The sequence below is a fragment of the Amblyraja radiata genome, chromosome 16, assembly GCF_010909765.2.
Source record: "Amblyraja radiata isolate CabotCenter1 chromosome 16, sAmbRad1.1.pri, whole genome shotgun sequence".
Taxonomy (NCBI): domain Eukaryota; kingdom Metazoa; phylum Chordata; class Chondrichthyes; order Rajiformes; family Rajidae; genus Amblyraja; species Amblyraja radiata.
The window spans coordinates 17,688,209-17,712,803 of NC_045971.1; the positions used below are offsets into that span (position 1 = coordinate 17,688,209).

Sequence of the window (24,595 nt, forward strand, 5' to 3'; positions counted from 1 at the left end):
CCGACCTTTTCTTTGTCGGGTCTCCGTTGTCGTTGGGGCTGCAACGTGGAGCGGCCTTCAGCAGGAACGACCTGGGGCTCCAGTCGCGGAGCTGCGGATTTACGTACCATCACGAAGCTGGCCGAGTCCGGAGCGGTGGTGGCGCGCTGCTGTGACCCGACCCCCGGAGATTCGGAGGCTCCAACCGCAGGTCTGGCAGACAGGAACAGACAGAGCCCGCGGGTCCCTGCTGGGAGACCGCTTTTCGGGGCTTCCGCAATGGCGACATCTCCCGCCCGAGTTGCGGGGTTGAAGATTACCTGGAGCGGGGCCTTACATCACAGCCCCGTGCGGCTTGGAATGGCTGCGGGACTTTGCTAGTGCCCGCCAGGGGCTCCAACAACAAGACCCGGAGCGTGGCCTTGCATCACCCGGCGTGGCTTTAATGGCCGCGGGACAATTACCATCGCCCGCCGGGGGCTTTGACTCTGACATCGGGGGGGAGAGGGGAGTGATACGCTTTTTGCCTTCCATCACAGCGAGGAGGAGATGCGCTGTGATGGATGTCTGTGTAAATTGTGTTGTGTCTTGGGTCTTTTTCTTTTTGTATGTATGACTGCAGAAACATTTCTATATTGTATTGATGGTACATAAATAAAATTGTATTGTATTGATGATACATGTATAGTTTAGAAGAACATGGAGATGATCCTGTTGAAACATCTAAGATTAAGAGGAGTCTTGCCAAGGTATACAAAGAGAACATTTCTCAACTGGGGAATGTATAACCAGGGGACTTGGTTTCAGAATAAGGGTTACCAATTAAGATGGTGATGAGGGGAATTTCTTCACTAAAGGTCATAAATCATTGGAAGCTGTAAGATGCAGAATCATTGAATACACTCAAAGCTGACAATAGGTGCAGGGATGTTGAAGATTAAGAAGATTGGACAGGCGGGCATAGTTAAGATCCAACATGATTGTATTGTTGGCAAAGCAGGCTGGAGATCATTTGACTATTCCTCCTGTTTTATTTTATTGAGATTACTTTAATATCATACACCAGGGTCAAATAAAATTATGTATATCAAGCTCCCAAAATAAACAGTGGTAACTGTAAAGATAAATACAGCAGAATGGTACAAAGATTGTAGTGCAATCTCAAGTGGTGCAGAAGACACAGCTGAAGTACAGGAATGGGGTAGCCAAATGAGGTAGAGTTAAGGGGAAGAGCATGTAGTATGTGAAATGGGGAAGAAACTGTCTTTATATTTGGATGTCTGGGCTTTCGAGCTACTGTATCTTTTCCCAGAAGGTGGAAGAGAAAAAAGGGGAATGGCTAGGAAGGCAAGCACCCTTGGCAATGCTCTTATTAGTTATTAACTATTCTATACAGTGTAACTTGGGAATCTCTAAAATATCATTTTGACAATAAATTAGTCACAATGAAATGTTAGTTGTTTTCCCCAAACATATGCTGAAGATAATGATTTCTGCATACGCTGATGGTAAATCACAACAGGATATCAAAGATCATCTGTTCATGGAAAATAAATTGTCAAATGATAATGGCCTAATTGCTCTCGAGTGCCATTGTCACATTCACTGACAATGTTAGTTAGATCTTTGGAAAGTATTCTTAGGAGTACTTGAGCGTGTATAACATATTCTGTATTAATATCTTTTAATTTCAATTGTGTTTCTTGCTCTGATTATTAATACATTTGTTTTCACTTTACAGGCCTGTAATGTCAACATTGAATGCTGAATTTGTAGATGAGAATTTTCCTGATGGCAGTCATCTTCGGTCGCGAATCAAGTTTATCAAGCACTGGCGAATGAAGAACACTGGCAATGCTAATTGGACATCTGCCACAAAAGTGAATCGCTGCCTTTCTCTTTGTTATGGTTTAGCTGAAATTTCAGCAAGCTTGCGCTCATAACTAACTGATTAAAATTGAAATATTGCGTTTAATGCTCTTAGTTGAAGTGGATGACCTCAAGATTTGATATGATTTTGCTCATAGTGCTAAAAAATCAGTTGGGACAAAAGTATTGGAGTCGTGGGATAGAGTAAGGATGTACAAATAACTTAATTTTAGCCCTAATCTTCAGTTAATATTCGGGCATGCTTGCATCAGTATTCAACCTATTGGACAATAAGTTCCAAATACTTATTTATAGGTGTGGTTAGTCATATTTCACATCTATTTCATTTTAAAAATTATGAACATTACTGCTTACTCGTAGAAAGAAGGAACTGAAGATGCTGATTTGCCAAAAAAAAATTGCTGGAGTAACTCAACAGGTCAGGCAGAATTGCTGGAATACGTGGAAAGGTGGTGTTTCTGGTCAGGAAACCAGAACCCAAAACAAACCCGAAACATCACCGTTCCATGTTCTCCATTGCTGCTTTCGCTTCTGCTCCCAGCTGAACTATTTGATGGAACGTACAATACAATATTTATTCTCATTTGAACCTCTGTTTCTACAGCCATACAAACAAAAAACGATTCATACTAGACACACAACCAATTTAATTCACACAAACATCCATCACAGTGAACCTCCTCTTCACTGTGATGGAAGGCAAAGTAGTACAGTTAAATGACTCAGCATTTCCATTACCCATATCAATGTGTAAGAAGGAACTGCAGATGCTGTTTAAACTGAAGATAGGCACAAAGCTGGAGTAACTCAGTGTGACAGGCAGCATCTCTGGAGAAAAAGAATGGGTGACGTTTCTGAAGAAGGGTCTTGACCCGAAACGTCACCTATTCCTTCTCTCCAGAGATGCTGCTTGTCCCGCTGAGTTACTCCAGCTTTTTGTGTGTCCCATACCAATGTTATGATCATTGACCGGTGAGGCAGAGATATAAAGAGTTTGTTGGCTCAGTTTTCAACGAGTTGCTTGGTGTTAAGATTAGACTAGACATTTGGTTCCGACGCAGAATGGCCCTGTGCTTATTCCTTAAGAGTTTAGATGAATCGTATTGTTTTAGAATGCAAATTGTTTTTTAAAGGGCTTGACAGCATAGATCAGGGGTGGGGAACCTTTTCATGTTGGAATGCCGCATTAAGTTAGCTGTAATCTAAGGCCGCATCCAAGAAACTTCAATTAGATATACTTCAAAATGTGCATTATTTTGTTAAAATAGCCCTCATGAATTACTAATGTTTTACTTGTGGCCGTCAGTCGGGGAGGGTTATTTCGTTGAATCTTCTTTTACTCTTTAGTATTTTCAATGCGTTCATTTTAAGATTAAAATAAAAATAATAAAAGACAAACAAAAACATATTAATAAAAATAAAAGGATTTGTTCCACAAAATTTGGATTCATTCAAAAGGCTGCACTTAATGGCCTAGAAGGCCGCAGATGACCTTAAGGCCGCAGGTTCCCCACACCTGGCATAGATACTGTTTCCCTTGACTGGAGAGCCTAACATTTTGAGAAAGGAAGCCGCTTTTGTATTTTCCATATGATTTTCTTTGATGCTCTATCAAAGCTGACGTGCTTTAATATTGACAACCATTAAAACTTAGTCCTGGTCATTTTGTTTAAAGGTTGGCGAAACTAGAGATTGTGAAATAATTTATAAGGCCAGTAATTATTAAAATCTGAATGAAGGTTGTTAACATGAAATGCTAACATTTTTTTCTCTCCACCGGTGCATTTGTTTTTGTACACAAAGGTGCTCATAGGCATGTGACAGTCCACATGACAATATGGCTGTTGTATGTCTATTTTAACAATTTAGAGATGCCGGTGCATTGTACCAGTGCATACCATCCAAAAAAACTGCTGTCCGCTATATTTTGTTTTTGTGTATTCATTTAAAATTGCATAAGACTCATCTGGTAATTTTTAAGAACCAAGAATTAACGTGTATCTATTTGTTTAATCTTTTCATAGCTCCAGTTTATGTGGGGAAACCTCACTCTGGCTTTCTCTGCAAAAAAAGAAGTATCGGTTCCATTCCTACAGCCAGGGGAGATTGGCGTTGTTTCAGTGGAGTTTGTTGCACCAGAGTTTGAAGGAATTTACACTTCTCATTGGCGCTTGGCTCATAAAGGGGAACAATTTGGACCTCGAGTGTGGTGCAGCATTGTTATTGACTCTCCATTATCTGCTGAAGCGCCACATATGACCTCGGATATGAACGCAAACTCCCTTTATGGCTCCAAGACAAGATTTACTAAAAATCGGGTAGGTTGAATGCAGTAATTACTTGAGCACCATCTGGATTGCCGCACTATTTAAAAATTGTCTTGTGAGCCTTTTTTTGGTGCAATTACTTTTGAGGTTTCATTTTAAGTCGGATATTGTGTGATGGATAGCTCAAATAGGTTTTCCGTTTTGACACCTGAATTTTTTTATTTATTTTTTAAGTAGGTGCGAGAGTAGACCACCAGGTCCGTCGAGCCCGCACCGCCATTCGCTCATGGCTGAACACTAAACAGACACACTTACCCACAAACAGTAGACACAAGACACAGAACACAAGACACTACCCTCCCCTTTATACCGCTATCACCCCTCTCCACCCCAAGAACCTCGTGATCTCCTGGGGGAGGCAAAAAACCGGATAAAAACCCAGGTCCAATTCGGGTAAAAAAATCCGGGAAATTCCTCTCCGACCCCAATCCAGGCGATCGACACTTGTCCAGGAGATCACTCAGGTCTTACTATACTAACCATACCTAGGTCCATATCCCTGCCCTCTCCCCGTAGCCCCTTATCCCCTTGGCAGCTAAAAAACCATCTATTTTAGTCTTAAATATATTTAAAGTTTCTGCTTCCACTGCTCCCTGGGGCAGTGAATTCCATAAATTAACCACCCTCTGGGTGAAGAAGTTCTTCCTCATCTCAGTTTTAAAAGAGCCCCCCCTTATTCTGCAACTATGTCCCCTAGTTCTAGTTTCCCCGATCATTGGGAACATCCTCGGTGCATCCACCCGATCAAGGCCCCTCACGATCTTATATGTTTCAATGAGATCGCCTCTCATTCTTCTAAACTCCAAAGAGTAGAGTTCCAGCCTACTTAACCTTTCCTCATATGTCAATCCCCTCATTGCAGGAATTAATCTTGTAAACCTTCGCTGCACTGCCTCCAGGGCTAGTACATCCTTTCTTAAGTATGGACCCCAGAACTGTACACAGTATTCCAAATGTGGTCTCACTAATACTGTGTACAGCTGCAGCAAGACTTCCGTGTTTTTATACTCAATCCCCCTAGCAATAAAGGCCAAAACTCCATTGGCCTTCCTGATTGCTTGCTGCACCTGCATACTAACTTTTAGTGATTCATGTACTAATACCCCTAGATCCCTTTGCGTTGCATTACAACGCAGCTCCTCCTCATTTAGAAAATAACTTGCCCTATCATTTTTTTTCCCAAAGTGAATGACTTCACATTTATTAGTATTAAATTTCATCTGCCAAGTTGTTGCCCACTCACCTAGCTTATCTATATCCTTTTGCAGACTTCCTATCCTCCTCATCCCCTACTTTTCCTCCCATTTTTGTATCGTCCGCAAATTTTGATATATTACACTTGGTTCCCTCCTCCAAATCATTTATATAAATTGTGAACAACTGGGGTCCCAGCACCGACCCTTGCGGAACCCCGCTAGTTACCGGTTGCCATCCCGAGTATGAACCATTTATCCCCACTCTCTGCTTCCTATTTGTTAGCCAATCCTCTACCCATGCTAATATATTACCCCCAATCCCATAATTTTTTATTTTTAGCAATAGTCTCTTATGTGGCACCTTGTCAAAAGCCTTTTGGAAGTCCAAGTATACCACATCCACCGGTTCCCCTTTATCCACCCGGGTTGTTACTTCCTCAAAGAATTCGAGCAGATTCGTTAAACAGGACTTCCCCTTCACAAAACCATGCTGGTTCTGTCCGATGAAGTAATGTTTATCCAAGTGCCCCATTAGTGTTTCTTTAATAATTGTCTCTAACATTTTACCCACCACCGATGTTAGACTAACCGGTCTATAGTTACCCGCCTTCTGTTTACTTCCTTTTTTAAATATAGGTGTTACATTGGCCATTTTCCAATCCACTGGGACCGTTCCTGCCTCCAGGGAGTTTTGGAAAATTATCACCAATGCATCCACAATCCCCACCGCTATCTCCCTCAAGACCCTTGGATGTAATCCATCAGGCCCAGGGGATTTATCCTCCTTCAGTCTCATTAATTTCCCTAATACCACCTCCTTGGTGATCTTAATAGTATTTAGCTCCTCCATTCCTACCGCCCCCTGTTTATCCAGCGTTGGAATATTTTTTGTGTCTTCTATGGTGAAGACTGATACAAAATACTCGTTTAATGCCTTTGCCATTTCCATGTTCCCCACCAACAACTCTCCAGTCTCACCCTCCAATGGACCAACGTTCACCTTAGCCACCCTTTTTCTTTTTGTCAGAGTCAGAGTCTGTGCTGCACTACTGCTGCTGACTGTTTATGGAACAGTTTATGTATTATGTTTTATAGAAGTTTGATGGTCTCTCTGTCTCTTGTACACCACAACCTTAAGTCTGAGCAAAAGAATATAGTTTTCCTCCAACCTGCTGCCATCTGTCCATTCAGCACAGCAGCCCCTACTTACCAATTAGCTGAACCTGATCATTCCTGGCATAGTATACAATATGAAGTTATTTCAGACAATGAGATAGTTGAATTTTCCCGAGGTTAATACATTTGGTGTTTCTTTTATAGGACGGACTTCCTTTGGCTGCACAGACTGATGATCAACCTGAGCCAGAAGAAGAATTCACTGAAATAGTAAATACAGTAGTGTTCAGCTATTTTCAAAAGAAAGACATTTTTTAAATTGTAAACTAATAATTTCAATGTCTTGAATGATTGGCAATTTGTTGTGGCCCCAGAGTGACTAAAAGTTGTAATTTTCTCTTTAGAAAAATACATTTAGGACAGCAGACACTGGAAATGATGCAGTTGTGTTGGGTGAAGAAGCGGAGTCAGCTAAAACGACAACGCTACCATTGCCTAGACTTCAACATAAAGTCCAGAGAAGGGAATTTTACACATTGCCATCTGTAGACCTCCTGACTGCACAGGTGTGTGTTGTTTTGTAGTATGTGTATTTCTCCTTTTCATTCAAACTGTTCAGTTTATTCTTTATTGGGGAAGATTATGTAGAGAACTGGGACAGGCATTTTGGGCAGGAAGCCCAGTGGCTAGGGTTCCTGGGATGGTATTGAATTGTAACTCGACAGCACATGCCTTTTGACCCGAGTAAGCTGCCTCAGCTGGAGGTCAATCTGAATGACAGACAGCTTCATGTCAGGTGTTAATTGCTGCAGAGCGCTGAATGAAAGAGGCTTGTCCTACAATGGTCTTTTTTGGTCGGTTCAGGAGAGTGTAGGTGGTTTGGGAAGGAAATAATGTCCTACCTGTGACCCAAGGATGCAGATATTTGGGAAGGGAAGCAGTGGTTAACTACAGAATTCTGGATATCTGGATATTCCACTGTTCTATTCCTCCTGACCTGCTGGAAGTACCATAAAATACATTTCCAAAGCTGGCCTTTCCACCCTTCAAATAATATTTCCTATTATCTTGCAATCTAGCTTTTCCATTGTGGGGGAAAAAAATATTGCAAAGCAACTTAAGTAGGAAAACTCAAAACACATTCTAAAAAAAACTTTTTTTGTCTCTTGTGTATTTTGGTTATCTGTCTCTTTAGAAACCAGATTTTGAGACCTTGGAAACAGTGTCCAAACTTGGGCTGAATGTTGCTTTTTAATCCCAGATCGTAACCAATACACAACCTTGACCCATTGTTTCTTGCAGAGTAAGCTGCATAATGGGAAATGATGCTCACGATAAGTCGAAGAGACTTTTCTGCTTTCGCCCTTCCATTTACGGGTTGACTTCAACGTTTTTGTTGCATGCATCATTTGAGATGATGGCAGCAATAAAGGTTGATTGTGATTATGTTTCTTCAATGTTCCAGGACCTGCTTTCATTTGAACTCTTGGATATAAATATAGTGCAGGAAATGGAACATGTACCGAACAACACCCCAGTTGGTAAGATATTGCATTACTGAATATTCTCAAAAGAGATGCGGATCACTTGCAACGTGGATTATGAGACTTTATGATTAACTGTTATTATGATACAGAAACCTAATTAACTGGAACCGGTTTTGACTGGTTGGTATAGGTACATCCTTATCGGATCTTGATCTATACACGTATAATTCTTATTGAATGATTTTGAGCGGGCATGATCCCTTATCACACATTATTGAAGCTTAGCAATTCTTTAACATTTTTCACAGGACTTTCAGTCTGAAGAAGGGTATCGACCTGAAACGTCACCCATTCCTTCTCTTCAGAGGCGCTTTAACATTTACAAAACAGATAATCTGATCATTGTTGATCACTGTTGATGGGACTTTGCTTGCATGTTTTTACATGAAAAAGGGTGTTATATTTCATATTATAAGTACAAAAGCCCTATACTTCTTAAAGCACTAGGATGTCCTCGGGTTATTAAATGTTTTATTAAAATATTAGTGCGTTATAGATACATATCTTTTTTAAATTAGCATTCTAAGGTGAAAGAAAGAAAACTGGGTCAGTTTTATTGGAATTATTCAGTTTGCAGAGCTACGATATACCTAATATTATGAAATAATTGCCCAAATTATGCTAAAGACTCGCCTGTGGTTCATACAGTTCCACTAGAAACCAGTTAGTTGTCTTCTGTTTTAATACACATTGATGTCCATATGAACAGCTGAGCTTTTTGACATTTTAAAACGTGCTGTTTGGGCTTTATATAGGAAATTGATTTTTGCTCAATGGCAGTGGAGATTAAATGGTTTGGATAAAGCAGTAAAAATGCTTTCATCTAAATATGGGGATTTTGTTATTGCCTATATTCTTATTTGCCCTGTTCTACTCTTAATTATTTATGTAAAGTTGAAGTCTTTTGGCAAGACATCTATTACAATATCATTGTGGCTTTTGGCTGAATGGTAATAGCAAGATTCTGTGCATAGAAGTTTTGGGTTATTCATTAGTTGGTTTGAAAAGATGGACCCGTCTGGTTTCTTAAAAATAAACTTTAAAGGGAATTTAAAATGTTTTAAGCTACTTTATCTAAGGTCTTTAAGTTTTGATGCAATTACCTTAATTTAAGGTATTGAGCAGAATAAAAATTCTGGGTATTCTATAAATACAGGGCAGCACAGTGGTAAAGTGGGTAGAGCTGCTGCCTCACAGCACCAGATACCTGACCTTGGGTGCTCTGTGGAATTTGTGTATTCTCTCTGTAACTGCATGGATCCGGTTTCCTCTCACATCTCAAAGATGTGGGAAAGGGAGCAGGTCAAGATGTTGTAATTTCTCTTCTGTTGTAAATTATCCATTGTGTCCAGACAAATTTCCTGCTCAAAGGAAATCAGAAATCTGAAGAATTAGAATTAATAAAACGGCAGTGTGTTAAACTTGTATTTATTTGTCATTATGCTACATAAAAGTTATTTCAATGGTTCTGCCAGCCACTATGTGGCATATGGTAGAACTACGAGACTTTATCTCGTAGAATAAAAATGGATGAGAGCTTCTTTGGTTGGAACAGAGAAGGCTGAGGGGTGACTAAAATTAGAGTTCCTTAAAGTTAAAAGTTTGATATGGTATATGTGGAGAAAATATTACCATTTGTGAATGAAACCAAAGCTAGTAATTAAGTTTTCAATAACAATTAGGAATTCAGGACAAATGTATTTACAATGTGGAACATATTACCCAGTGGAGCAGTTGCAGAAAAATATGAATGCATATAAGGCTTCAGCATATGAAGAAGAAAGGAATAGATGAGTATGAGAGCTAGATAAAGTTTGATTGAGCTAGGCTCAAGCATCATGTACATTAAAACAAGTAGGCTGAATGGTTTGTCTTTATGTATTGCTGTATTACAATGTTTTAATTTTATGAAGTGTTGTTGCTTCTTAATGTTTCAAGATGTTGCATGGATGTAATTTGTTACTATATGAAGTAACTTATTTCAAAAAGTAACTTAAATCAATTATATTATCGGTTTATTTAGTTATTGCAGCTGTTTAATTTAAAATACTACATTTATTTCCAAGATATGACCCCGTGCATGTCACCTTTACCCTATGACGGTCCACTGATTGAGAGGCCTGGTCTTGTTCAGATTGAAGAGGAAAATGAAGCTACCTTTAGATCACGGTTAGGTATGGAATACTTTTTTTGATTTTGGAACAATGTACTCTTGCAAAATTTTAAATTGCAGTTATTTTCCTGTTAGAAGAAAAACTTATCTGGTATTAAATCCCCTTGAGGTGGAATCTGTCTTCTATATTAACATTCGAGTGTTTGCATCACAATTGCATGACTTGCATATCCATAATCAGGTGTTATAAATGCAGACAATGCTGGCATTGCTCAGCAAGTGAGGCAGCATCCCCTCCATAAATGTTGCCTGAACTGTAGGGTGTTTCCAGCACTTTCTCTTTTTATTCTACAGCACCTGCAGTTTCACTTTGCCTTTCATTTTGGTATTTTTTGTTAGTTATTTTATTCAGAACAAAGGGAGGCTGGCCGCCACCCTTTGTTCACACCAGATGTTATTTTATCGGGGGTGGGAGGGAATATAGTTTCAACACTCCTTTGCAGCTTTTGCTTATTTCCCCCCCCCTCCCCCATTACAGTTGAGGGCGTCAGTCAATTTCTGACTTATTTTAAGTTTCAAGATAAATTCTCATTTCCCACATGGTGGATTATAGATGGATGAAGCACCAGTGTCCTGGGTGCAACTGGCCAAATTGGCTTCCAGTGCTGAAATGACACTACATGATAATCCATTGGCGACCAGAGTGGTTCATTGGCCAACGTACCCTGTGCTGTGGCGAGAGATGTGTTCAGTTTACCTTCATGGGTCTGCAGTTTGGAAGAGGAGTTGGTGATAGATTATACTGATACTTTGGATATTGTTGAGTCTAGCATCAGGGGCCAGCAAATTCAGTTTGGGGGAAATTGAGGACCAGTATAATCAGTATGGGAGATCGGCTTCTCGCAAAATCACTGGTTGGCATTGATAAATGGTTATTTCTGGACCAGAACTCAGATGGTTAAGATCTGGAATTGAATGAAGTAGGGGATGATACAGGTTGAGTGGGTCCCATGGACATGCAGTCTTAAGATGAAGGTAAGGATTTAATTTACCTGGTGGTTGTAGTCTGATGCTGGGGTGGTAGACTCAGTTGTTCTGATTAACCAAATGATGGGCACTCCAGTGACCACTATTCCAAGTTTGCTTCTGATTCTCTGAAAGGAACCGTTGCATAGAAATGGTGGTTGTTGTGGTGCTGCTGCAGACATTGCATCCAAAGTCAGTAGGAAAACTGGTACCCTGGTGTGCCTAGCTAAATTCCCAAAGGGACATGAAGTGATTGTTACCATGTTTCATTCCATGACACTGGGGGTGGGAGGAACAGAGCCATTGAATTTCTAGTTAACACATCCTCCCTTCTCCGATTTTCACACAAAGCTAATATTGTCAGGACAATGCACTGAATTTCTGCAGGCTACATTGCCAAAAATAATTTAATAGAATAACATGACCTATAAAAAATTGTGATAATCAGTGGAACTAATCCAATCAAGACTTCAATAGGAATACCAGGCATTTTTCTTTTTCTATTTTCAAAAAATAAAATAAAAACATCTGGACTGGAAATTTTACTCCATTCACCATTCCTGCAGCTGAGCAGACCAGAGGAAAAAAATCTTTAAATCTTACTTTTGCTTTGTAAGAAATATATTCACATGCTTTCATTGTAATGGTTTATTTTGCAATTTTATTTGTAAATCAAATCTTGACAGATGAACAAGAAGGAGAAACTATCCAACAAAATACAATGTGTATTTCAATTCAATAAATCTGGTAATTAATGGGCTAGCATCAATAATGTTATAATTGTCTAAGTTGAAGTTAAATTAACCTTTATGCATGAAAGGAACTTTATCCCCCCCTCAGCTCCCCATGGATCATCACTGTGTAATTGATTCTTAATATCATAAGGGCAGTTCGCTATTGGTAATGTCACCCACATTTATTAAAAAAGACATTCAATAGATGATTCTTTATCATCATGAATAACTGTAGAGTAACACCATCAAACTGGATGGGCCAGAAGAATGGTCCCAAACCAAATGGTTGTCTGTCCATTCTCCCCAAGGTGCTGCCTGACCGGCTGCATTCCTCCAACACTTTGTTTTCCTCAAGATTCCTGCATTTGTATGTAGTTCCTTGAGTCTCTAAGTAGCTATTATCCAACATTGATCATCATGTCAATGATTTGAAAATTAATAATTACAGTAAACAGGATGGCTTTCTAGTTAACAATGACGGCTTTTGTGTACACTTTAAATTGGACAGTATTTTGAAATTTCTGTATTGAATATTTCAATTTCTCCAAGTATTGGCAATCTAATTTGCATTTTTATTAATTTGGTTTGTTAATTGATGTAATTTGTCTTTGACTCGCGTCTTATTCTCTTTCCCAATAGATCATCCTCATTTAGAGGACGGCGATGAGGACATCAGTGGGACTCAGTTTGTTTGTGAGACGGTTATTCGTTCTCTAGCTTTAGATGAGGCTCCTGATTTGTTGCCACGCCGTAGGAGTAAACCAGTCAGTGAGTATATATATGTAAGGGATAAGTGCCCACTGTGGCAGAAACAACGATGGCTTAAACGTCATTGGTTTTCTGTGGAAAGTATAACCATTTGTGATCTACAAAATTAAGCTCTGCAAGTTGCCCTGCAGGCAGAATTTGTTCTATTTGTTTCACTACTTTAGCCGGTTACTTTTGCTCCATGTTCCATCATTGTTCCAGTTTTGGTATCCGATTTATATTTCTAATTGGTGAAAAGTGCTTTTTTTTTTTTTTTTTTTTTTTTTGGTGCTACGTCCCAATTTCTTCTGGTTTCCATTTAAGGTGTTAGTTGATTTAAAAGTATCGATCTATAATCATTTAAAATTAATATCAATAGACGGGTTATCATTTTAAATCCTTTTTAGATGTACAAGATAAGGTCTGTTTTCTTTAGTAGTTTTATAATGTTGGCACTTTCATGAATATGTTTCAGAGTTGCTGTAAAATATAAATTCTGAATTAGTAAATCAGAACTGCAAAAAGATGTTGCTTCTGGCGAGCTGGTCACACAAAATCCAAAGAAATATTTCTCCCACAAAATGTCAATGAACTGTCTTTTTGTGACCCCTCTCATGCAACATTTTTTTTTAAGTGAAAAGAAATAAAGACCTAATGCTGTCCCAGTGTGTGGAGCAGGTACAGGAACATTTTAGCACTTTTTAAAGTAACATTTCCAATTCTCAATCTTGCATAAATGTGTTGAATATTAGAAATAAAAATGAGAGACCTTTGAAGCTTTTAACATTTTCTGCTATTATTATTTGAGCTGGTATAAACAAACAAAATAAAGAAAAACAGTTGGTTAAATTCAATTGTTGCTGTTAATCTCTAATTTGAACAGGCGCTTTCCAGGAAACGCAAGAAATCTCCAGCACTGATATTAGTAGCAGTGAATGGAAAACTGACGAAAGCGCTATGACAACAGTTATTGCAATGGGGCAGACAAAACTTTGCACAGAGGAGGCACAGGAGAAAGGTAACCAGAGCAACAATAGATGTTGTTTTGAAGGCATGTTATTTAGTCCATGACAGGATATTGCAGTAAGGGGCTGAAGCAAATTTACTTAGGGAAGTGGAACTGCTGGAGAAATTCAATGGGTCGGGCAACATCTGTGGATGTTTTTCCATCAAGTCTACTCTGCAATTTAAAATACCATGACAGAGCTGACAGAAACTTCAACTCCACATTCCCATCCACCAGCAGTAATCCTTCAGTCCTTTGTTTATCAGAGATCTATTTACCTGCCTTAAAAGTCATTAAAGATTTTGCTTCCACTGCTCTTTGTGGGGTTATTGCTGAAGACTCATGATCTTTTGAGAGAAAAAATCACAACATCTGTCTTGAACTGGTAGACCCTTATTTTTAATTGGTGATATCTAGTTTTGAATTCTTCCTTGACAAAACACCCTCTCCACATCCACCTCACTAAGACACACCTCCCCTCAAGATCTGGTATATTTTAATCTACTTGCATTTTCACTCTTCTAAACTCCAGTAGATATAACTTTAATCTCAAACTTTGCTCCAGAAGTCAATATGGCATTTATATGTATTAGTCTAGCAAATCATTTCTAAATCGACTGAATACGACTGAAATCTGTCCTGCCTACTGTTATCTAAGTGTCATCTCTTTATTGCTCTATATAATTATACAATCTAATAAATGAACAATATTTTATAAAGAATCATTATCATAATTGATCTCCATGTTCATCTTTTGAAAATTGCATTTAGAAGTGATGTATCAATTAGTGAATGAATTATTATTATTTTTTTGGCCCACAGATAACATTGAAACTAATGCAACTGATGGTATCGATGAGTGCTTTGAAGAAAAGTATGAAATAGAAAGCCAGGGGTCCTCTGACTGTTCGGAGGATTACATTATCATTTTACCCGAGTGTTTTGATACCAGTCGCCCTCTGGGTGAATCGATGTATAGTTCTGCCCTTTCCCAGCCTGAAGAAATGATGGAGGAGGAGGAGGAGGAGATAGAAGTGGTATCTGATTTTGAAATCTCGGAGAGTGAAAACCCTGTCTGTGAAAATAAGCCTCAGTCACATAACATTAATGATATATTGTGTATATCTCAGACACTGGAAATGGAGCTCCTTAAGCCAGAGGTCGTGTCTGCTCCATTGCACCAACAAAGGTAATGTTTTTCAATTGTTCTTTGTGCACTTGAGTGAAATCAGAAGCTGAGTGTGTGGCTCATAAATTGCTCTGGGCCAAATTTTAATTCTGGGGTGCTGGCACAAAATCTTTAATCGGGCTGCGATAAGTGCCCTAGTGAATGGAAGAAGCAGGGCTGTGAAATTGAAAGGCTGCAAACTAAATGGTATGGTGCAGAGATCAGGTCGGGTAAAAAGTAGAGATGTAAGAGAAAGTTCAGGGTAATGGTGCTGCATCAGAAATATGTATCATAACCAGAGTCTGTCAGGAAGGGAGAGATCACAAAAGCAGATTATGCATTCATTTATATTAAATTCAGAAAATAATAACAAAAAGAAAAAGGCCCAAATTTGCAGTTATTTGTAACAATGAAATAATGGTGTAAATTAACTCTGATAGCCAATAGAGAGATGAGGTTGCAAAGCAATCAAAGTTGGGAAATAATTATTAGACGAGATGGCCAAAATGGACGAGGTTCAGAATATCCCTGATAATAAATGATATGATAACAGCGGTAGATTGAGGATCTAGGCACAAAATTCAGAAGTAGAATCTGTTCAGCTGGAATTAAGAAGCAGGGAGGGCCTGTTTCCATCCCTAAAACGAAATCAGTATTTCGAGCAACTGGGCAATTTTTGATCCACAATTATGAAATAAAATGGGATTATTTAACCTGATAATTAAGGGGCCCTTAGAGAAGAATGTTTAAAGCATGATGGAATATATAAGTTTTAAAATACATAAGTTGTAAAAGATTCAGCTCAATCTGAAAGCAGATTTAATTCGAAAAGAAGCAACCTAGAAGTTGTGAACTGGCAAATATGTCTTAAGGTACAATCAACTCCTCAGGAAAAGTGGTACAATCATGACTCGTATGAGAAATCAAAATAGTATTACATCAAGAAAAAGGTTTACAACATTGCCAAAAACAACATTAAACCTTTGGATATGGAAATTACAAATGTAATTAAAGATGTCCCAGAAATTGATAAGGAATGGAAAAGTAGGGTATGAGCATAATTCAGTGGGAAAACATTGGTAAATGCTTCTGTAGATCTGTAAAACAAAAAAAGGAAACGATTAATGAATGTTAAGTGTGAATGATTTACACACCGACAGAAAGAAAGTATTGTGGAACACAAGAAACTGCAGATCCTGGAATTACAAGAAAAAACTAGTTAGTGGAGGAACTCAGCAGGTCAGGCATCATCTGTGGAGGGAATAGACAGACGTTTTTCAGTTTGAGGCCCTGGTTTCGGGCTCTTCTTCAGACACCTCAGTCAGAACATTGTATTTGGACTGAAGGCAATGCTGCGAAATTAAACTTTTTTTTTTTTTTCCCACATGGGACATGAATACAAGAGCCTTATGACTAAACTGGTCTAAATTGAATGAGGCCAGGTTAGGGCACTTGCCAGTAAGTTATTTACCAAATGTAGTACGAACTAAACCAGCATCTGTGGTAACTTATGTCTGCATAACAAATTAATTTGCGTTCTGAATGAAAGTCAATTGCATGGGCAAAAATAATTTACTTTTGTGTTCTTGCTGTCATTGAAGGAATGATGGTGCAACTATAAATTCACACGAGCTTTACCCTGATGTGCCGGAAATACTTGAGGCAGAGAATCCTCCAGTTAATTCACCTGTTATTCAACAACAAAATGGTAATCATGATCTAATAATACATTTTCCGTCACCATAATGCCTCTTCATCTTGTTTTTTGCTGCCCTCGCAACCTTTTCGTTTCTTTTGCTCCAACTTTTCAGTTTAAGAATAAGCCTTTATATTACAGTAAACATGTTAATGTTGCAGTAAAAGTGAAAAAAGTATGAAATAAATCTGGAATACAGAAGATTATTTTAGTGGATGAGTGGAAAATAGCATTAAGCCTAGTGCCGACTTGAACTTGGCTTGCAGTTTTGGTCCTACAGTAATTGCTGATGAACTAGGCTGGAGATGCTAAGGTAAGATGCCAACTTGAAAATGATAACAAAGCATGTCATTTTTTTTGGACTTCATCTTATTGAGTGCATTCAGAACTTAGACTGGTAGATTTTTAAAGGCATTGTGGGATTTGGTCTACGATAAATTTGTAAAGGTGCAGGATGAGTCATGATATTACTGAACGGTGAAGCACGCTAAGGGAATGATTGAACTGCTTGTTTCTTTCTTGTGTCTTATGACTTTTTTTTAAAGTTTGAGGCAAAGTAGCAATGCATTTATTACTTTTAGGTGTCCTCAGAACAGATGTATTGATGATTTGATGAGGTGTTTGAAAACGGATGCTTTTTAAGTTCTATTCAAAGCAATAGAAACAAATAATATAATAATAATAAATTTTATTTAATGGGCGCCTTTCAGACATCTCAAGGACACCTTACATAGTAATCGGAATAAAAACATATAATCGGAATAGAACAGGTAAAAAAGACATCACAGAGACACAAATTAAAAACAGAATTCAATCCAAAAACAGAAAATCAAAAACACAGTGTTTGAAGAGAGAGCAGCGGCAGCCAAAGCGCGCAAGCGTCCACTCTCTCTTCACGGCAGCCATCTTGGACACAGACCTACAGGACTACAATTAGACAAAAAAATCATCCCCCCACAGTGGATAGCACTGTGGAGGAAGGCACAATGTCCAGTCCCCACCCCATGTTCACCCCAAAGTCAGGCCTATTGAGGCCACCGCAATTGCCTCTATGGAGGCCCGATGTCCCTGGCCGTTCTCACCGGGTGGTGTTGCCCCGGCGTCGGGAGAGTCCTTTCGGCGGATGGGCCACCTGGAACGGCCGCTTCCTGGTTGGAGCCCGCGGCTGCCGAAGCCGACAAGGCCGCGCCGGTTTGGAGCTCCCAGGCTCCCGATGAAAAAGTCGGCGCCGCCTCTCCGCACTGCCGCCTCTCCGCACTGCCGCCTCTCCGCACTGCCGCCTCTCCGCACTGCCGCCTCGCCGCGCTCCGCAGACCCGCAGCCCGGAGTTGTTGCTCTCGGCGGTCCAGCTCGCCAGAGCTCCAGCGCGGCGACCCAGGCAAGGCATCGCCCGCTCCACTCCGCTCCGCTCCAGTCCTCCAACGCTGTGCCGCTGCCGAGGCCGAGGTGCTGGGTTGTCCCCGCCAGGAAACGGTGCTCCAAGCCCGCAGGTAGGCCACGAGGACGGGTTGACGGGCAGCCCGGAGAAAAGGCTGCCACACCGACCAGGTAGGGACCTAGAAATAAAGTTACACCCAAAGATCCTATAGCGGAGCTCTGCTATAAGATCTTTGGTTACACCTACCCCCCCCCCACATTAAAAGACCATATCCCCTACAAACAAAAAAACAGGACTCACTAAAAACTATAAAAAAACGAATTTAAAACGGACGGTTTTTACAAATGAACAAGTAATAGGTCATTGTTAGCTCTTGAAATGGTATTTAACTATTGCAAATACAAATTTACTTATTTGTTTAGAAAGGATCTTGTCTTAAACGTTTGTCGCCAAATACAAGTAGCCTTTTTTAATGGTCTGTCAGTTACATCCGCTTTTCAACCCTCGCATGGCTATTTTTTGCAAAAGCTTCAAACGTTAATCTTACATTAAATGCAGGCTGGGGCAATGTTTCAATTTAACATCCCAACTTGGCTACTTCAAATGCAATTTAATGCTTGAAATATCTGGTGCAATTTATCCCCTGAAAATAATACAAATATTAAGATTTTATATAGAAAAGAAAACTTAATGTTAACACTGTCCACAGATTAACAGCTGGGTATTTCAGATTTGACTCAAATATATCTTAACTTGGGCCCAATATGTTCTGTTATTTGTCCTTCAATTCAATCACATTCAATAAAAAATAATATGCTTGTTTAAAACTGCATCTATAAATGAACTTATTTTATTATTGGATTGAGAATAGATCGCTCTTCCAGTGTACAGTCAATAAACCTTTTTGTTTTTAAGTTGTCTTCTTACTATTTTATCGTTGTTGTGGTGTCTGTTCACAGTGTCCACGATTTTGGAAGTGGAATGTGCAGAGGTACCAAGGATCATGAATAACAAACCACTCCAGTGCCCGCATTTAAGGTGACAACACTGTCTGCTTATGTATATTTTCTATTCATCAAAACTTAGCATATACATTGGATTCCTTTATTCTTGGGGCTTTGGAAGGAATATGGTTTGTACAACCTAATCCAAAGTTGACATTAAGCTTTTTTGTTGCAGTTTACTTTTGTGGATAAAATCCAATCATGTACTTTTGGAACATTGTAAAGAAAATTGTGCCGTGTTGTTCTCAGTGTGACTGTTCATTGATGGCTGGTGGCCATGCTAAGATGGCCATGTTTTATTGATGCTACACTTGATATTCCTGTAAAGTTGGTCATTCATTTCCCTTGTCAAGGCATAGCCTTGTGATTCTCCTAGCCCTTGAGCTGTACCTCCTGTTCTTGAACGCTAGTGCATGAATCCTTGATTTATACCTGCCCCCTTCCCCTCACCACCAAATGTTCATCAAGCACCCATTTCCTTTAGAAGCTAATCCCTTCATTGTCTGTTTTACTCCACTGCCTCCTCTCCTTTACTTGGCTCATTTGGGCCAAGGGGCACTTGTCCTACCCAACAGTTAACAACATATTGGCAACGCCTGGGATCATGCATGCCCTAAAATTTGAGCCGTACTAAATGGGCCTTTGATCATAGTAAAAAATGGGTCTGTTTTTAGATCAGAGATCCAAACTGTAACAAAAACATTACCCACTATTGATCTTTCCTCAGTAGTTTCTGTCCTATACTGCAGTCGCTCTGGGTTTGTCCCACTGCAGTAAATTAAGCACATAAAATCGATAGTCATCAGTGCATAAGATAGGAGGGGCTATGATACCATCTTAAAGATAAACAGTTTTCTTTCTCTTGACACATGGACAACTTGGAAGAAGAAAGTATATGTTATAATCTTCGACATTGAATACTCTCCCCAGCTTTTGTATGTGAAATGGCTAATTGGGGGGTGGCAGGGGTACGAATAGAAGGCGACTAGTGCCTGGATATCAGTACCTCTGCACTGAACCCAAGATTTCCAGAGAAAGCAAATGGTTTGATAATAGGGAGCCTTTTTCTAACTGCCCCATCTTCAAGTTTGATTAGTGATTCAAATTCAAATCCTTTTACAAACTTAAGTCTGCTTTCTATTTTTGTTTGATTTCCATTATAGACACCATAGTGGCATTGCTGGTGAGCTAGTGAAGGGAGCCCTGTCTGTGGCGGCTTCTGCCTATAAAGCCCTTTTTGCAGGCGACGCCAATGTGGTACAGGTATATATCTTTCAATATTCTTTAATGAAACCATTTGTGCTTTTGCACAATTCACTATGTTCATGACTCTAAGATTAATGTAACCATTATGCTAATAATGACATTACACTGGCAATTAAAATAAATTTGAGTCCTGAAATACCACTAAGTCTCTGCTGGAAGTAGTACTCCCATCTACTTTGTATTTGCATTCCCTGTTTATCTACAATGCCCTCCATAATGTTTGGGACAAAGACCCATCATTTATTTATTTGCCTCCGTACTCCATAATATGAGATTTGTAATAGAAAAAAACACGTGGTTAAAGTGCGTATTGTCAGATTTTAATAAAGACCGGGGCGGGGGTCCAGCGGCGGCTCGGCAGCGCCGGGGACACGGGCTCGACCCGGGCTGCAGATGAGGCACGGGTCTGTACGCGCTCTCCCCTGTCTCCCACTGTCGTCTGCCATATCTCACTGTTACACCCGCTCTCCCGCTTCCTGGCATCCCTGTTCCGCAGATTAAATATATTTTTTACACATAAATCATGAATAAAAATAAGAATTTACATACAGTTTATGCAGCCAGCGCTTTGTTTGTTTTTTCTTTATAGCCAGTGAACTTTGACAAATCCCATGATTCCTTGTGTTTTTCGGAATACCGAACTCATTTATTGGGTTCAAATCGAGTGATTGACTTGGCCACTCAAGAATTGACCGTTTTTCAGCTTTGTAAAACTCCTTTGTTCCTTTGGCAGGATGTTTGGGATCATTGTCTTGCTGTAGAATGAACCGCCGGCCAATGAGTTTTGAGTCATTTGTTTGAATTTAAGCAGATAAGATGTGTCTATACACTTCAGAATTCATTATGCTACTACCATCAGCAGTTGTATCATCAATGAAGATAAGTGAGCCAGTCCCTTGAGCAGCTGTACATGCCCAGGCCATAAACCTCACCACCGTGTTTCACAGATGAGGTGGTATGCTTTGGATTTTGAGCAGTTCCTTCTTTCCTCCATACTTCGCCCTTGCCATCACTCTGATACAAGTTAATCTTTGTCTCATCGGTCCACAAGACCTGTTTCCAGTACTGTGGTTGCTCTTCTTGGCAAACTGTAACCTCGCCATCCTCTTTTTGTGGCTAACTGGTGATTTGCATCTTGCAGTGTAGCCTCTGTATTTCTGTTCGTTAAGTCTTCTGCGGCCAGTGGTCATTGACAAATCCACACCTGACTCCTGAAAAGTGTTTCTGATCTGTCGGACAGGTGTTTGGGGATTTTTATTTGTTAGAGAGAATTCTTCTGTCATCAGCTGTGGAGGTCTTCCTTGGCCTGCTAATCCCTTTGTGATTAGTAGGCTCACCAGTGCTCTCTTCCTTCTTAATGATGTTCCAAACAGTTTTTCTATTACAAATCTCAAATTGTGGAGTACAGAGGCAAATAAATAAATGATGGGTCTTTGTCCCAATAAAAGTGTATGTCAATTCTAACCTGATGATCAACATTTCAACAAATAATATTAGTAGTTGGATTTCAATTCTCAATTGATTATGACTGATAATTTACTGCAGTGCACTATGGCTTGATAAAATATAGAAATTTACCCGTCACGTAAACTGTTAATTCTAAACATGCTCTGAGGGAATTGGCATGTTGTGACAATGGAGTTCTATTTACATAATTGTTATCTTGCACTAATGGGTGTGCTACGTACCAATTAATGCTATTGCCATAGGTGCTACTGAATGGGCAGTGCACATTTTTACCAATGTAATTGTTCTCCATGGGACCAAGATCAAGTTGGAGGGAAATTTGCGGTTGTTGATTATTGAACCATTTGGGGCTTAGGCTCAATCAGCTAAGCAGTATGCAATTGAGGGTATTGGGAGAAGGTGTGGAGGCATAGGTTGAATATTACCAGTCAGTTGGGTCAGCAATACAATACTATATTGAACCTCAAATGAAGTTCAAACGAAATTTGGATTCTGCAGTCATACAACAAGAAACAATTAACAAGACACACAACCAACACAATTCACACAAACATCCATCACAGTGAATCTCCTCCTCACTGTGATGGAAGGCAAAGTCTTGTCTCTCCCCTGCTCTCCATTCTTCTCCCGATGTTAAAGCCCCCGGCAGGTGATGGCAAGTCCCGCGGCAGTTAAGGCCTCGCCGGGCGATGTAAGGCCCCGCTCTGGGTCGTTTTCAACCCTGTAATTTGGGCGGGAGAGGTTGCCGTTGCAGGAGCTCCAAAAAAGCGGTCTCCCACCAGGGACCCGCAAGCTCCCGATGTCACGGCTGGAGCCTCCGCGCAAGTCGCAGCTGCGCGCCAGCTCTCCACGCTCCAAAGCCGACCAGCTCCACAATGGTAAGTCCGCACAATGGTAGGCTCCGCGACTGGCGCCCCCAGGTCGTTCCGGTTGGAGGCCGCTCCACGGAGCTAGGCCCCAACAACAATGGAGACCCGACAGGGAAAAGGTCGGGTCCCCCGTACACGGAAGAGATTTAAAGGTTCCCCCCCCCCCCCCCCCCCCATGCCCCCCACATATATGCAGCTAAAAACATTATATAGCCACAAACTATACACTCAACGGGACAAAAATTAAAAAAAGACACGGACTGCAGAGGCCGCTGTCGCGAGGTGCCGTCATTGTGATGCAGGTGATGTAGAAATTGTGGCCTCCATTGGAGGCTTCAGGAGATCACATGGACATTGGAGGCAAATCGCAGGGAGATTGAGGGATAGGGAATTTGTTGCATCTAGTTTGGTCAGAGCTATTTGGGAAGGGAGCAACTGAAGAATGAAAGATTTGGTACATAATAGGAGCTCCTGGCATTGTGTTGAAGATACACAAATATCCAAAGTGTGCCCAGTCATTGTTGCTACTGGAACAACTTTGTCTAATTTCTCTTGCAATGTTCCAAAATAAAGATTTTAACACAACATGATGTAATTTGACCTGTGTCTGGGCCAGAAGTGTCAGCATAGTCGTTACTCCGTTTCACTTTGTGATAAGTATATTTTCTGCCAGGTATTCCTGATGTTAACAAAGGTATATGATCTAATTTCCAGCCAATTATTTCTCTCAGCCTCACAGCACCAGGGATCTGGGTTCCATTCTGACTTTGCATGCTGCCTACGTCAAGATGCATGTTTTCTTTTTGAGCACTTGGGTTTGCCCCGGGTGCCGGTATTGCCTTCCATATCCCACGGATGTGCTGATACATGCACTGCATATTACCCCTTGGTATTGGTCAATGGCAAGAAGTTACAGCACCACAGGGAGATAGGAGAGGACTAATGGGGTTGTGCTCCCCCATGAGAAGGCATGAACCCAATGGGCTGTATGGCCTCCTGACATTGTAAAATAATGGAAAGAATAAAAACATCAGTGAATATTACAAAGCACTTTTAAAATGCTTTTAATATTGATTAAATGGAAATAAATTGGCAAACTGAATTACAGTCCAATGCTAGAAAATGTTTAAACGGTTGTGGCGGCTCCCAAGGGTCGTGCCATCATGCTGTCGAACCCCTCGGCACGGGAGTGGTTCAGTCCGGAGGCGGCCCTTAGCCAGAGGGTTTAAAGGCAGGGGTTTGGGTGCCATCTTTCTCTTGTTTGCTCTTCCCTACAACCGGGAGGAACATAATAAAAGGTGCCTCTCAAAACACTGGACTTCGTGCTTCCTTTTGAGACCCACGCACCACATTGGTGACCCCGACGCTCCATTGGCGTCATGATGGAGAGAAGAGAAAGCCCTACCTCCTCACAGGCCGGCCTGGCCCTGTCTCTGGACGCGGTCTCGGTGAAACTGCCCAACTTCTGGACCACCCGGCCGCTCATCTGGTTCCAGCAGGCGGAGGCCCAGTTCAACCTGCGGGGCATCACGGTCGATGCCACCAGCTTCTATTACCTGGTGGGGGCCCTCGACCAGGACACGGTTGAAGAGGTCACGGACTTCCTCGCAGCCCCCCTGGACACTGATAAATATCTCGGCCTTAAGGAGCTCCTGCTCCAGATTTATGGCCTAAGCAGGATGGAGCGTGCTGCTAGGATCCTGCATATGGAGGGCCTAGGCGACCGACGGCCATCTAGCCTCCTAATGGTGGCTCTACTGGATGGGCACACGCCGTGCCTGTTGTTCGAGTACACCTACCTGCATCTGCTGCCGGCCTACATTCGTCTGCAGCTCACAGACGCCTCCTTTGCTGACCTCAGGGCCCTCGGGAGGCGCGCCGACGCGCTGTGGATGGCGCACCCTGATGACGTCAGCGCGCTGGCCGTCAGCAGAGACGGGGTCGCGCTGAGGCCGACGCGCCCTGATGACGTCAACGCGCTGGCCGTCGGCAGGCGCGCCGATGACGTCACCCCGGCAGCTCCCGATTTCCTCCGGTGGGGCGGAGGAGCTGTGGAAGGAGTGACG

General features: G+C 41.0%; 1 protein-coding gene across 4 annotated transcripts in view; it reads left to right on the forward strand.

The window, feature by feature from the left end:
- Positions 1-24,595, forward strand: part of nbr1 (NBR1 autophagy cargo receptor) — a 56,273-nt gene that overhangs the window by 20,299 nt on the left and 11,379 nt on the right. For 2 of the 4 annotated variants that reach the window (XM_033035264.1, XM_033035263.1), the window contains exons 10-21: positions 1,721-1,859; positions 3,894-4,187; positions 6,713-6,778; positions 6,913-7,074; positions 7,974-8,049; positions 10,122-10,229; positions 12,568-12,696; positions 13,559-13,693; positions 14,504-14,870; positions 16,451-16,557; positions 18,883-18,961; positions 20,091-20,190. In XM_033035264.1, the coding sequence (XP_032891155.1) occupies positions 1,721-1,859; positions 3,894-4,187; positions 6,713-6,778; positions 6,913-7,074; positions 7,974-8,049; positions 10,122-10,229; positions 12,568-12,696; positions 13,559-13,693; positions 14,504-14,870; positions 16,451-16,557; positions 18,883-18,961; positions 20,091-20,190 (1,762 nt within the window). The remainder of the gene's footprint in view (positions 1-1,720; positions 1,860-3,893; positions 4,188-6,712; positions 6,779-6,912; positions 7,075-7,973; positions 8,050-10,121; positions 10,230-12,567; positions 12,697-13,558; positions 13,694-14,503; positions 14,871-16,450; positions 16,558-18,882; positions 18,962-20,090; positions 20,191-24,595) is intronic. The other 2 variants (XM_033035265.1, XM_033035266.1) reach the window with 2 other exon arrangements.